We start from the raw sequence: 14,617 nt of genomic DNA on the forward strand, positions 1-14,617 counted from the left end.
CAGAGACCGGCTCCCCCCCCCCCCACCAAGAACCCCTCCAGAGCTCACAGGCCGGATTCCCACCAACCCCCGCCACCACCACCAAGAACCCCTCGACAAGCTCAGAGGCCGCAACCAAGCTCGCCCTCCTCCCACACACATCTCGGGCCTACTCCCACCGCCCACCTGTGACACCACAGTCGACACCTGTGGATAGGTCGGACCTGACCCTCAGCGCCGGGCAGGGCGGGGGCGCAAGGTAAATACGCGCCGGCCGCAGCGAGGCAGCACCGACTACTGAAATCGAGTCTCCCAAAAACGGGGCCTACGGCACTTTCTCGGGTTCCCCTCAGACACAAAACTTGCGAAGCTGCCACGCAAAAGCCCTCAGGAGCGTGTCCCGGGGCGGCCGCTGTCACCCGGCTCCTCCCGGAGGCAAAACCCTGGCTCCGCAGCGGGGGCAGCTCCTCGGATCGAGTTCCTCCCCGCCCCTCCCGCCCGCACCCTGCGGGCCTTCCCGGACGCGGCTGCAGGGCTGGCTTAAACTACCCAGGGGGCCTCAGCTGGACTCAAAACCGGGAGGAAAGCGCGTTTCCCGCCACCCCCCAAGGCTTCCCCGACAACCAAGTCCTTTGATTTCACTCGGCAAGACACGCCGGGGTAGCTCACGGGCACGCTCCCGGTAATCGGACCGGAAAGGCGAGGGCGACCTCAGCCCGACCGGGCCGCTGGGCCGCGAGAATCGTCGAGAGGCCCAACCCGCAGCGGACAAGAAAGCAGGCGTTGTCAAGCCACCACCGCTTACGTGGAGACCCTAAACGAGTGCGGGAAAAAGCGCGGAGTTCCGAAGCAGACCCCAGTGTGCGCCGTGAGAAAAGCCCCGGGTAGCCGAAGCCGGTGGGAGCCCGCAGGGCCCTGAGCGAGTGGGTGCGGCCGCCGCCCGGAGCTCCACGGAAGTCCGGAGGGGAGCGACCCCCCCCCCCGCCCGGGGTGCCGCCTCGGGGAGGGGGCCGGTGGGGACGGAGACTTCAGGGGAGGCCAGGTCAAGGGCGGGGGGGGGGGGGTGGACGTGAGGGAAGGGGACCGGCCGGGTCGGAGGGTGTCGGGGAAGGGGTCAGACCCGGTGAGGAGCGTCCGGGGTGGGAACGTGCCGAGCTGGCCGGTGTTCGGGGAGGGCCGGTTGGGCCCGGACGGGGGGGGCCTCGGGGGAGGGGCCCGGCTGAGTCGGGGGGGGGGGAGGGTCGTCGGGAAGGGACCTGGCCGGGTGAGGAGCGTGGGGGAGGGGCCGGCCCGATCCGGGGACTCCGGGAAGAGGCCGGGTCGGGGCCCGGGCGCGCGCAGGGGCGCCCTCACCGTGGTCCTGGTTGAAGCCGGCGTAGAGCAGCCCGTTGCCGTGAGGGTTACACGGCAGGAGGTTCATGGCGCCGCCGCGAAGGGTCCGCCGCTCCTCAGCGCCGCATGTCCTCGGGGAGGCCGGGGGCTGGGGTCCCGTCTGCCCGGCGGAGGCCACCGCGCCGGAAGCGAGGGGCGGACGTGCGTGCGTGCGCAGCCAGGGAGCCGCGGAGCGCCGAGCGCATCCACCTGGGCCGGGCCAGGGCGGTGAGGGAGCACCGAGTGCGTCACGTGCGAGGGGGCGGAGACCGCGTCGGGGGCGGGGCCTGAGCGGAGGGAGGCGGGCCTGGGCGGCGGAGAAACACGTGCCGGCTCGGAGGCGATCCGAGGGCAACCCGCCTAGGAGGGAAGGGCGATTCACAGAGGCACCCGCGCCCCGCGCCGGCCTCCAGCAGGCAGGGCCCACCCCACAGGAATCATATAAATTAAGTGTAAGAGACTTTTTCTTTTAATTGAAAATATAAGTAAGTAAAAATAGTAATGCATTGTAGCAGAGAAGGGAGGGCGGAAAGACCGAAGGATGGCCACTTGATGAGAAGGCTGAAATCAGAGCCATATGGCCACAAGCCAGCCAGTGCTGAGAACTGCCACCCACACCCAGGAGCCAGAAGAGTCCTGGAAAGGGTTCTCCCCAGACCCCCCAGATCACGAGAATGTGCCAGCTTCTTGCTGGAGCCATCTGTTTATGGCAGCCCTAGGGAATCAGCCCGTTGGTAGCTTACAAGTCTTCAGGCAGAAGATGGGAGATGTGGGCCAAAATGAGTGCCGGGACCCTCACTGACTCCCCCTCTTAAGTGGCGGCGGGGGTGGGGGGGCACGTTCTCACCTCTGGGGCACAGACTGGGTTTTGAATCAGGCATGGAGGGCCTAGGCATTACATGTGTTAAGGGGAAAATTACATTTAATGTTTTAACAACACAGGCCACAGAGAGAAATGCACAGAACCTCGGAATACTCTGCGTGTCCCTGTGAGCCAGGGAGGGTCTCCACTGGGGATGGGGTACTCTGCGAGGGGTCTGGGTCTATTACGGGTTATTAAAGGGTTTTTTTTTTTTTAAAGGTGGAAATACTGTGCGAGGCCAGGGGGTTAGACACCTGTGGAGAAACAAGCACACGGCGTCCGCAAGCAGGGACAGACTGCGGCGAGCACACCACGTGGCGGCACAGAGGCACCAAGGCGAGCAGACAGAGCCATTTGTGTTGAGCATGAAAAGCAAGTTGCAGAAGCACGCCTGTGGTGTAAAACAATTTACACAAAGCTTAAAATAGCAAACTGATTAGCCCGTTGTTTAGGGGCAAGTACCTACGTGGGTGCTGGAGAATAGAGAAAACCAAGGGCATGGTTTACCCAGAACTGGAGGTACTGGTGGGCAACAGAGTGATCTGCAATGGGTCCGGGTGTGTGTGGCTGGCTGAGTAACGGCTCGTCACAATGACGATGCCCACACCCTGATCTCTGCAGCCCATGAATGTGTCGCCTTATATGGCAGAAGAGATTTTGCAGGACCTTCAGATGGATTGTCCAGGTGGGCCCCAAATGTAATCACATTTGAAGAGGGACACAGGAGTGTCAGTGTCCCTGTGGAGACAGACATTGGAGTAGTGCAGCCAGGAGCCAAGGAATGTTGGCAGCTTCTAAAAGCTGGAAGAGTCGTGGAACTGATTCTCTCCTGGAGCTTCCAGAAGGAACTGGTCCTGGCTGGTTATGGCAGGCACAAGACACCCAAACACAACAGCAATAGTAAACTATTACAACATGCAGAGAGCTTTTGGGGTAAGGTTATTTCATGATAGGGGTGCCTGGGTGGCTCAGTCAGTTAAGTGCCCAACTTCGGCTCAGGTCATGATCTCATGGTTCAGAAGCTGGAGACCCATGTCAGGCAGGCTCTGTGCAGACAGCCCAGAGCCTGGAGCTGCTTCAGATTCTGTCTCCTGTCTCTGCCCCTCCCCCACTCACATTCTGTCTCTCTCTCTCTCTCTCTCAAAGATAAATAAACATTAAACGTTTTTTTAAAAAGGTTATTTCACGATAAATTTCACAATAAAATGATTAGAGAGCCTTCAAAGAAAGTCACCACCCATCATCCCCATTTCTGAAGTGTAATCTGAAGTAATGATGAAATTCTAGAATAAGAACTCAAGACCAGCAGACCATGCTGATGGGATTGGAGCTTTGAGGCACCCCCCCCCCACTCCAGCCCCCATGCAGAATCAGGAAGTGAGCCTCTACCAGGCAGAGACTGTGCCTGTCTTCCTGTCACTTCAAAGGGCACGGGGAAGAGTGCCAGAGACACTGGCACACACAGCGGGCACAGTGGGCTCCGTGGGACACGACACCTCTCTGGTTGACGGGGGCAGGACGGAAGTAAGGGCCACAGGAACAGAACAGACTGGAAAGGGGCAGTGTCTGAGGCAGCCGGAGACCAGACAGCCCATCCTGCTTGCCAATGACAGTGTTAATCTTGCCCTGCTTTCCCACCTTCTAGATGGAAATTACTAAACTAGGCCTCTCAGAAGCCTGCTCCCTGAGAGCACCCAACGCAGAACAAAGTGGGTTTCCTCCGATGCCCCCCAGTCACCTCGCACAAGGGAGGATGTGAAGGGAAAAGAGCCCCGTTTGGCCTGGTGTGGCCCTGCCACCAGGGCCCACTCCAGTGTCCCACCACCTTCCACTGCCTCAGGGACACACACCTTTCATTCGCGAGCTCGCTCTTCAGAAGGGAGAGGGGCTTCATTCAGCCTGGACCTCTCCCTACACCCCTCCTGGCCGCCAGTGTGGGGAGGAGATGCCCACCTCAGTCCACCTGTGCTAGGACACTAAGTCCCCTCCGGCACTGCTCGTGAAGATGCCCGGCTCCCTCCTTGCAGAGTCAGTGCATTCCTGGCGGCCTTTGTCTTCCTCTCCACGAAGACTCGGACGCTTCCCCCAGTTGTTGTCATGGGGAAACAGAGGGAAAGAAGCAATGTTTTACTCTTGAGTTCCAGACCGATGCAGGGAGGGGACAGTAGTATTAAAAGCCAAAACTTTATTGTCAGGAGCCAGCTTTTTTTTTGAGAAGAGAGGCGTGTGAGAATCCAAAGATTTAAAGAAAGCGGCACAGACCCAAATTTTCCATCAAAGCTAGAACGCATGGGGCCAGGCAGGTTGGGGAAAGAGAGTCCGAGGTGAGGGGAGGCAGGGCCAGCCCAGGATACAGTTCAACCTCTGCACAGGGGGCTCCAGACTCTCACACCAGGGTAGGAAACCTCGTCAGGCACCTGCCAGCCTGCTTACAGGAAGTTGCTCCGTTACCTACCACTGACCCGTCTGCCCACCGCCTGGTAGACGTGCCCCACGCCCCACAGCCATCCTGCTCTGAGAGCTTTGTCCAATTACTCGGGCCAACAGCCCTCAATAGCTCAGCACAGTGAGAACACTCCCAGAAGACGCTGGGAACCAGGGAAAAAGTAAGACCCTGAGAACACAGGCATTGCTGGAAGAGAACAGAGTGAGCACAGCGTCCCAACCCGCTGGCCGCCAGCCCTCCCAGCTGGGGCACCGTGCTTCCGACCCTCATAGGAGCTGGACGGCCTCCCTCCACCACCACCCCCCCCCCCCCCCGCTCCCCTAGCACAGGCAGCTTCAATGCTGCTTCTTGAATTCACACTTGTTTAATGAAGCGGTTCTCCAGCAAAGGGTGCTGTCTCCGTCTCCTCGGCAGACCCATGTGATCAGGCCTGTAATTGACATTTTTTCCACATTCAGTATTTGCTTGGATAGTTCCTCGTCAAAGCCGTGAGTTCTCGGTCTGGGAAATTAGTCTGCATTGCAATAGTTCTCACAGGGCAATTGAAGACATAATTGTACATAATCTATTTTGAATCTAGATGCTTAAAAAGAGAATTACAAACATCTGGGGCATCATTTGGCATTCCTGTTTGTACTTTGGGTTGATTTTGCCAGCAATGGGGCCATGGGAGAAAATGACAATGTTTGAGAGCAGTTTTTCTAGGGTTCAGTTTACACTTGATTATGTTTTCGGCACATTCCCACCAAAACATGCATGCTTTACTTACATTCCGTACTTCAGTTTATTTGTTTCTCTTTCATAGAAATGCCACTTCGATTTGCTATAGCACTTTCTGCAGTGAAGTATAACTTGTGTAAGTGTCCTGGGGCCACCATAACAAAGTGCCCCACAACGGGGGAGCTTCACACAGCAGAGATTTGTCCTCTCTCAGTTCTGGGGCCAGAGTCTGAGATCCAGGTGTGGGCGCTCCTGCAGGGGCTCTGGGGGCTCCTTCCTGCCTCTGCCAGCTTCTGGGAACTCCAGGCGTCCTTTGTCCCCCCCAGGAGGCCTGTGTGCTTTGGAAACCCCTTGGAAGAGCTCGGGGTCACCGAGGCTTCAGGACCCTCGTTATATTCCTTCTAGGACATTAGTGGTGGTCCTAAGGAGTCCTTCGATTGAATGGAGGAGAAAAGAGCCCTGTTTGGCCTGGTGTGACCCTATCACCAGGGGACCCATTCCAGCATCGTACCACCTTCCACTGCCTCCAGGACACGCACGTTTCGTTCTCAAGAAGCGCTGTCTTCAGAAGGGAGAGGGGCTTCATTCACCCTGGACCTCTCCCTACAGCCCTCCTGGCTGCCAGCGTGGGGAGGAGATGCCCACCTTGGCCCACCACAGGTCAGATGACACCCACCCCGGACTGCCCAGCCATCCCTGCGCTCCTGGTCAGTGGGTCAGCCCTTCTGTCTCCACCCACTGCCTGGCAGAGAGAAGGTGCTGTGGCCCCAGCAGGATGTCCTCCCAGGCAGCCCCTGCGGGTTTACCAGCTGTCCACTAGACCACTCCCCTGTGGACATGTGTCTCTGTCGTGCTCTGGGGGCTGCACGACCCCCAGCCTGGCTCTGGGCCTTCAGCGACTGGAGGGGGCTGGGCTCATTTCTCCTCTCTGGGCCTCACGTGCACATCTCCGAATAGAGATGTTGCTTCTGATTCTAGGTCACTTCAGTGTCTCAAAATCTGTAAATCATGAACAGAAACTGAGAACACCTGAGCGTTTTCTCTAGTTATTTTTTAAAAATTCCTCGTTGGGGGGCCCCTGGGTGGCTCAGTCGGTTAAACATCTGACTCTTGATCTGGGCTCAGGTCATGATCTCAGGGTTTTGTGAGTTCGAGCCCCGCATGGGTCTGTGCACTGACGGCGTGGAGCCTGCTTAGGGTTGTGTCTCTCCTTCTCTCTGCCCCTCCCCTGCTTGTGTGTGCTAGCTCTCTAAACAAACAAACAAACAAACAAACAAACAAAATTAAAAAAAAAAATTACAAAGATTTTTATGTAAAAAAATAAAATAAATAAAATAAAATAAAATAGGGGCCCCTAGGTGGCTCAGTCGGTTAAGTGTCTGACTCTTGGTTTCAGCTCAGGTCATGATCTCACAGGTTCATGAGTTCAAGCCCCACATCGGCTCTGTGCTGACTGTGCAGAGCCTGCTTGGGATTCTCTATCTCCCTCTGTCTCTGCTCCTCCTCCACTTGCACTCTCTCTTAAAATAAATTAAACTTAAAAAATTAAATTAAATTAAATTAAATTAAAATTAAAAATTCCTCATTGTAACCTCCAGCTACTGCAGAGAGATGTGAAGCAGGTACAGCAGGGCAGGCAAGACCCTGCCCAGGGCCTTTGCACAGTCCACATGTCCTGTATGAGTCATTTGTGATTGGTGGTTAGGACCTCGTCCGTTGGAGGGGTGCGGGGAGACACGTCCCAGAGGGATTCAAGAGTACCTCTCTGCTTTTACCAGACAGGCACACACTTGAGGGCCTCTCGTTAATACTTCCCACTTGTTTTGGGAATGCGAGCTGGTGCAGCCAGTCTGGAAAACAGTATGGAGGTTCCTCAAAAAACTAAAAATAGAACTACCCTACGACCCAGCAATTGCACTACTAGGCATTTATCCAAGGGATACAGGTGTGCTGTTTCGAAGGGACGCATGCACCCCCATGTTTATAGCAGTGCTATCAACAATAGCCAAAGTATGGAAAGAGCCCAAATGTCCATCCACGGTTGAATGGATAAAGAAGATGTGGTATATACATACAATGGAATATTACTCAGCAATCAAAAACAATGAAATCTTGCCATTTGCAACTACGCGGATGGAACTGGAGGGTATTATGCTAAGTGAAATTAGTCAGAGAAAGACAAAAATCATATGACTTCACTCATATGAGGACTTTAAGAGACAAAACAGATGAACATAAGGGAAGGGAAACAAAAAGACTATAAAAACAGGGAGGGGAACAAAACAGAAGAGACTCATAAATATGGAGAGCAAACTGAGGGTTACGGGAGGGGTTGGGGGGTGCTAAATGGGGAAGGGGCACTAAGGAATCTACTCCTGAAATCACCGTTGCACTAGATGCCAACTACTTTGGATGTAAATTTTAAAAAATAAAAAATAAAAATATATACTTCCCACTTGTTTTTAGGGAGTGAGTGAGCATGACCGGGGGCGGGTACAGAGAGAGAGGGAGAGAGTCCCAAGCAGGTTCCATGCTCAGTGCAGAGGCCATGACCCTGGGATCGTGGCCTGAGCCAAAATCAACAGTTGGACACTTAACTCACCGAGCCACCCTGGTGCCCCCGAGACTTCCCATTTTCTGCTTCTACATGTCTTTCCAGGGAAAGGAAGCTTTTTCAACACATGCCACGGTTCAGGAACAAAGCCTTGCTGCCAGCTCCATGTACTGGCACGAATTTGTGGCACTTGAAACACTTGATAAAGCAAATGAAACAAAGGGCTATGTGAATACACAAAATCAGAAGGAACCAGCCGACGACCCTACCAAGAAACAAGTGTACATTTTATTGTCAGGAAACACTTGCTTAAATAATGGTGGCCACTTCATTCCTTACCGACACGGCTCTGGACGGTATCTTCCTTGCCGATCTGGATCTGTTGTAACTATGTTGTGGCCGTTTGGCACAACTGGAGATATCTTTGGCATTTTCTTCCCTTAGCCTTGTAACTTGTGGAACATCTTGTACAAAAAAATGTAGATTTACAGAAAAATATGCATATAAATCACTTATTAATCCCCAAACATGGTAAATAACATAGCAAAAACTTTATCAAATCCATGTCAGACCCGAGGCGGACAGAGTGGCCGTGCCAACTCTGATCCTCCACAGCACGTCATAAACTCGCGCTCCGATGTGACGAGGAGACTTACAAAAAGGCCCTCTTGTGAGGTCAAAGACTAATTTCTCTCCCCTGTTGCTTTCCAGAGTCCCTGGAATTTGCACTCACGACACACGTCACCGTTCTTATAAAAGCAGTCCTATAAAGCAAAGGCCGTGCTGCAGCCACGACGTAAGTGACGTCTGAAATCTCACATTATCAGGAGCTGAGCACAGTGCTGACCCCCTTTATAAACACACATCTAAAGCAAGAGCTTCATGCACATCCACGTAGAAACACCAACGTCGAGCTGTGCGGGGTGTTTTCAATGCGCGGGGCGGCACGATCACCACGAGAGACCGGCAGGCGCTTTCCCGGGGCTGGAACGGGCTCCCGCGTCCCACAAGTGACGGCTCAGAGCCTCTCGCAGAGGGGCCAGTGTCTGTGTCCTGGTGCCTCCCTCAGGAGACTTTACAGCTGTTCCGGGGGCAGCGCTTGGGCGGGCTCTGGGGGGGGCGGGTGGTCTTCACTTTTCGGAGGCTGCTCCTCTTGTGGGTGGAGCTGGTGGTGAGAGAGTAGGAGCGGCCGTGCATCATCCTGGCATTGAGGCCACTGGCCATCGAGAAGGATTTGAGGTGACTCCTCAAGGCCATCGGCAGCGGGAGCTTGTCCACCAGGTGCACAGGTGTGCAGGACACCACAGCCCGGCAGCAGAGGTCCTGCAGGGTCAGCACTGGGAGAGGAGAGGAAAGGAAACGGGTTTAGTGTAGGACACAGACTGACCACCTTCCTTCCCTGGGGTGCTGGGGCTGAGAGCTCCACCCGCCGGACCCACAGGCGCCATGGGCAGGGCTGGAGACCAGTCCGCCCGCTTTAGTGGCCTCGGACTGGAGACCCCTGCCGTCTTTCCCTCCAGGTCCAAGAGGTGGGCAGACCTGGAGGGGAGACGATGGCACTCACGCTCCCACGGTTGGGGTGAGAGACCAAGGGCCTCAGGGATGACCTCCTTCCCGACTGCACAGCTGACCTTGGCAACACCTGTGACCAGCTGTATAATGACATGTCCAAGGGAGCACCTGAGGAGACAATGCTGTCTTCAATCTCCTCTACACTGCCTCTTATGCGAGTTGGGCTCCCTGCCCGGTGGGACGGGCTCTTGGGGACGTGCCGAGGAGGGGCATTCCCAGTGTGCCCCCTCCCCCACCACAGCCCCCAAAGGGGTCAGGCCCAGGGTTGCTCAGCAAACAGCTCTTTCGGCTCAGTGGTTCCTAACGGGGGGTGATTTGGGCTTCCCGGCACGCTGGTGGTTTCCACAGCTGGGGGGCAGGGGGTGTGGCGCACTGGAGGCCTCCCCAGAGCAAACAGCCCCGCCCGAGTGGCAGCAGTGCTGAGGGGGAGGGTCCCTGATTCAGAAGAACCCTATTTTGCTCCGTCAACCCTAGGCCGCCCAGTTCCATGACTACAGATTTTGTCTTTTTGTCTTTAACAGGAATATGTGGACAGATTACTCAGTGGAAAACGGTGACAGCGACTATGTCACCACAAAGCAGATGAAATAAGAACACAGGTCTGGGGCGCCTGGGTGGCACAGTCGGTTAAGCGTCCGGCTCTTGATCTCGGCTCAGGTCATGATCTCACAATTTGTGGGATCGAGCCCCGCGTCGGGCACTGTGCTGATGGCTCAGAGCCTGCTTGGGATCCTGTCTCTCCTTCTCTCTGCCCCTCCCCCACTTGTGCACAGTCTCTGTCTCGCTCTCTCTCAAAGTAAATAAATAAATAAACTAAAATTTAAAAAAAAGAGCACGGGTCTTTGGATGTATTAACACAGAGGGACCTGGTGTTGACAACACTCTGTGCACTTCTCTGTCTCAAGCTCCCCTCTTTGAAAGCGGATCACTCCTAACATGATACGCTCTTCCCAAAACCACCAGCGGTGGGGGGCCAGGGGGAAGGGTGTGGGCAAAGCCTGGCATCTGAGCGCCTGGCAAACGTGGCCCTCGGGTGCTGCATCCCTGCAGGCTCAGGGGCCCTGCTCCGCGTGGGGAGGTGCTGGCTCCTTCTCGTCACACACGCCTCTGCCTACGCACACACTTCAGAAGTGCCTCTCGTGAACTTTCCGACAAAACTGTTCACGGTGACTTCTAATTAACCGCATTCACTCCCTGGGAATGGACGCGGCTGCCTCGGGTGGGTCCTGGGAGGCGGGCCGGGGGGCCGGGGGCTGGAGGACGGCCTGGCGGGTGCCTACCCTTGCTGGGCCTCCAGAGTCGGTCCATCCCGTGCCGCAGCAGCACGGTCCTGGCCAGCTCCGTGAAGGACTCGGTGATGTTGAAGTTGCACAGAGGGCTGACCTCGAAGAAGGTGACACCCAGGCGCGCTGCGTAGGCCTGGGCCTGCTCCGTGGGGACTTGCCGCTTGAAGGCCAGATGCAGGCGGTTTCCCACCAGGATTTTAGGGACACCAGGGGCATGCTGAAGGGTGAGAGAAAGGCAAGGAACAGGGGTTACTTGTGCTTCTGTTCCTGGCACCGCTGGTGTGCGGGGTACATGGCGTCCTCCCCAAATTCACGCCCACCCAAAACCTCAGAACGTGTCCTTATTGGAGAAGGACGTTTGCAGATGTATTTGGTTAAGATGAGGCCACTGGGAAGGGCCGTCAATCCAGGCACTGGTGTCCTTGTGAGAAGAGGAGAGGACCCAGGACACACAGGGGAAAAGCCACGTGGGGGCAGAGTTATGGGACCACAGGCCAGGAGCTGTCGGCAGCCACCGGGAACTGGAAGAGGCAGGAAGGACCCTCCTCTGGAGGCTTCAGAGGGAGCCCAGCCCTGATGACACTGGAGTTCGGGCTCCTGGCCTCCAAGGTGTGAGAGAACACATTTCTGTTGTTTATGGCGATGTGTTCCGGCAGCTGCAGGAAACAACATGACGAGTGCAGGGCTGCTCTGTACCCACATCGGCAGTTGGCCAGGTCTGCGTGCCAGCAGGCAGCTCGCGGCTCTGGCTCCTGGGCTTGGTGGGGCTCCAGGTCAGGGCCCGGTCCTGTCCAGGGAGGGGATTGGTGTCCTTGCTGGTGAAGCCTCGTGCCCTGGCCCTCAAGCCCACTCGGGTGGCGCTCTGGCACAGTGCTCATACCTCATCTATCTCCTTAATCCACCGGTCGATGCCATCAAAGGACCAGCGGTTTGCGATGTCATAGACCAGGATCACACCCTGCGGAGAGAGGCACCAGGCTTACCTTACAGGACAGAGGTGGGCGCAGCTCTGGGCCATGCTGGCCAGTGTGCAGGCTACTCAGTCACAGACTCACAGCCAGCTAAACGACCATTTTACTAATTTTAATGGAAAACACAGTATTTTTATTTGTCTACCAAAAGCAGTAGTTAAATATTTACTTCTAATGGTGCTTCATGAACTCGTTAATCCACTCTCAAATGTCAAGGTAAGTTGGGGACTAGCATTCGAGTCCCCCGATCCACATGCTGCTCTAGGGACATGGAATGTGGAGGGACTGCAGGGGTGACCAACTTCCTAGGGGCAGAGCCCACCCACCTGGACAGAGTGCTCTCCTACCTGCGCACAGACATACACACACAGTCACGTGAACACAGGTGCACACATACAGATGTGCACACACACGCATACGTATACACACACACACATCTGCGGCCAGAGCTCGTGTGCACAAGTGCGTGCAAACATAACACATGCACACATACATCCCTGATGCTGATGGTTTGCAAGCCACCAAACATTCCTTGCCACACTTTCAGACTCTTCTTTTTTAAACACTTTGAGATTCTTGCATCAACAAACATTCCAATGCCATCATTCAGTCAGTCTGACTTCCTGGCTCAGGGGGTGTTACCTGTGCGCCCCGCGAGTAGGAGCGGAATATGGTACAAAATCTTCCCTGCCCGGATGTATCCCTGGAAAAGATGTTGGAGGCCAGTGAGAAGAAATCACTGCTTCTTCCTGACAATAGGGTTTTGAACTTGGGAGCCATAGCAAACATATTTTACAATGGTCAGTCAGTGGCCATCCCACTGCAGATACGTCCCTAAGTTTGTCAATACGAGGAATGGACGTGGGGGCCCCTGACACCTGGAATGGAGCTCCAGGAGCATAAATCAGGACAAAGAGAAGTAATGTTCCCTGGGATAGATTCCAGCAGCCTGCTCTCATGGTTGTGGCTCTCGGGCCCAGCGGGTGGTGATTCCCCGCAGGTTACAGAAGGGCAACACTCATCTGCATGTGCAATCAACAGTCCCACATCAACACTCGATCCCCTAGAGATGAGGGTGGGAGGGCAGGCCTCCCCTGCACGCCAGGCGCGTCCTCATATACAAACAGCGAGACCCAGCACGGCTTTTCTTTGGTGACCCACCTCTGCCTTCTGAGTCCTAGATGAGGCTCTGCTGAGGAGAGCAGGGCCTGGGTTTAGAAGGGTCAGAGGTGCAGACTGTGGCCAAAGATGTGGGAGGAGCACCTCACGTGCTGGGAGCAAATGCACGGAGAACTCCCAGATCAGTCCCTACAGAGTTTAGGCTTTGCCCGCAGACGGGGGTGGCTACAAGTCTAGGGGCGAGGAGACGCAGGAGGAGGGCAACCTTGGGAGGTAGCCACTGGCTCCGCATGGGAGATGGGTGGCTCTCATGAAATGGGAATGCTCCCTGGTGTGGGGGTGCCGTGGAAAACTGTGGGGTCTGGTCAGAGCAACTGGGGGCGCAGGGACATGAAGGCATTTACTAAGACAGGCCACTCAGATGAAAAACAGAATCGGGAAATGTCGAGAGGGTGCCTAGGAGACGTGGAGCAGCCTTCGGCATCCAGGGCAAGTATGGGCTGAGAGCGGGGCCCTGGATGGTCCCTGGGGAGGAGAAAGATGAGGCAGGGTAAGCCCAGGGCCCTGCAGCTGCTCAGGCCTGTGCCAAGGGTGCGTGCAAGGTAGGAATGAGAGCACTGCAGGTGAGAGCAGAGTGCCTGAGCCTCACTGACCCACAGGCTGCTGGTGGGGCAAGCCTTACCCACAACCCAAACGTCGTGGGGTGGGTGGCGGGAAGGCACAGGTGCTGAGGGGACATTGCGGAGAGGCTCCCGGCTGGACTTTGGGGCTGACTGCTCCTGGGAAAGAGGGAGTGAGGAAGCAGGAGAGGCTTCCAGGGCTTGGAGGCTCAAGGGCGTGTATGGGGTTGGGGGCGGCGAAGAGGGCCAGCAGGTGGCCCAGGAGAAGGGGTGACACAGGCGGGGACAGTACTTGGGCAAGTCACACAGGGAGGCGGGCAACCCAGGGATTGGTGAAAGCAGGAACGCTCAGGTCTCCCACCCCCATCCCACCTGAAGCTGAGGGGCAGAGGCAGGGGTTTGTGACCCGAACCTCAGAGGCTGGGGGGGGTGGGGGGGAGGCACTGAAGAGACACCCAGTCCAGACCTGGGCAGGGGGGTCTCTTGCCTCCCAACCTCCCCACACCTGCCAGGGGTCTGTCTCCATCGCACTCACGGGCCCCTCCTGGCACTGGGGAGGCAGAGGCAGAGGCAGAGGCAGGTGTCAGCAAGGCCACATCCTGGACAGACTCCCAGGGACCCACAAAGGCCCTGGGGTTCCCTCCCGTGGATGAGGGCTCAATGGACGTGGATCCCCACCTCCACGGGGTCTGCTCACGGGCGCACCGGTCCCCCCTCCCAGAGCTGGGGGCTGGGACCTACTCACCAGAGTTGCAGCTTCACCCGACGCCCGTCCAGCAGGATGGTGGTGGTCTTGTAGTCGATGCCTGTGGAAGGAAGTGGGGGCAGCTTGAATGCTGCTGGCCTCAAAGTCCTTCCTCACAGTTCCTCCCCAACAAAAGGGCACCGGCGAAGAGAGCTCTCCGGGGGAGGGAAAGGACGTCTCACCAGGGCAGATTCACAGGGCAGGTGGACCGGACCCCGCTTTGGGTCTTGCCGGATTCGTTCGGCCTGTGCCCACCAGCCCTGTTGCTCACCCCACGGGGCCTCCAGCTCTCCCCTCCTCAGCGGGCACCGCTGCCTCCCCCCCCTCCCGGGGGGGGGGCTGGGCGCCGGTGCCCGGTTGTTGGGGGGGGGG

General features: G+C 56.5%; 2 protein-coding genes and 1 long non-coding RNA gene across 7 annotated transcripts in view; 1 reads left to right on the forward strand and 2 right to left on the reverse strand.

Annotated features, from left to right (window-relative positions):
• WDR45B (WD repeat domain 45B) overlaps positions 1–1,517 on the reverse strand; it is a 28,710-nt gene extending 27,193 nt beyond the window's left edge. The window contains exon 1 of one of the 3 annotated variants that reach the window (XM_040456748.1): positions 1,333–1,517. In XM_040456748.1, the coding sequence (XP_040312682.1) occupies positions 1,333–1,399 (67 nt within the window). In that variant the 5' untranslated portion in view covers positions 1,400–1,517. The remainder of the gene's footprint in view (positions 1–1,332) is intronic. The other 2 variants (XM_040456746.1, XM_040456747.1) reach the window with 2 other exon arrangements.
• On the forward strand, positions 508–5,592 carry LOC121018108 (uncharacterized). Its single transcript, XR_005785031.1, has 3 exons — positions 508–863; positions 2,432–3,145; positions 5,464–5,592. It is a non-coding gene; the product is annotated as an uncharacterized LOC121018108 (long non-coding RNA).
• A 2,606-nt stretch (positions 5,593–8,198) lies between these two features.
• RAB40B (RAB40B, member RAS oncogene family) overlaps positions 8,199–14,617 on the reverse strand; it is a 24,523-nt gene continuing 18,104 nt past the window's right edge. Inside the window, exons 2-7 of one of the 3 annotated variants that reach the window (XM_040456749.1) lie at positions 14,246–14,306; positions 12,404–12,464; positions 11,671–11,748; positions 10,785–11,007; positions 9,472–9,612; positions 8,199–9,269 (exon numbers count right to left, since the gene is read on the reverse strand). In XM_040456749.1, the coding sequence (XP_040312683.1) occupies positions 8,998–9,269; positions 9,472–9,612; positions 10,785–11,007; positions 11,671–11,748; positions 12,404–12,464; positions 14,246–14,306 (836 nt within the window). In that variant the 3' untranslated portion in view covers positions 8,199–8,997. The remainder of the gene's footprint in view (positions 9,270–9,471; positions 9,613–10,784; positions 11,008–11,670; positions 11,749–12,403; positions 12,465–14,245; positions 14,307–14,617) is intronic. The other 2 variants (XM_040456751.1, XM_040456750.1) reach the window with 2 other exon arrangements.

Source organism: Herpailurus yagouaroundi, unplaced genomic scaffold, assembly GCF_014898765.1.
Source record: "Herpailurus yagouaroundi ecotype Mexico unplaced genomic scaffold, PumYag 217, whole genome shotgun sequence".
NCBI lineage: Eukaryota > Metazoa > Chordata > Mammalia > Carnivora > Felidae > Herpailurus > Herpailurus yagouaroundi.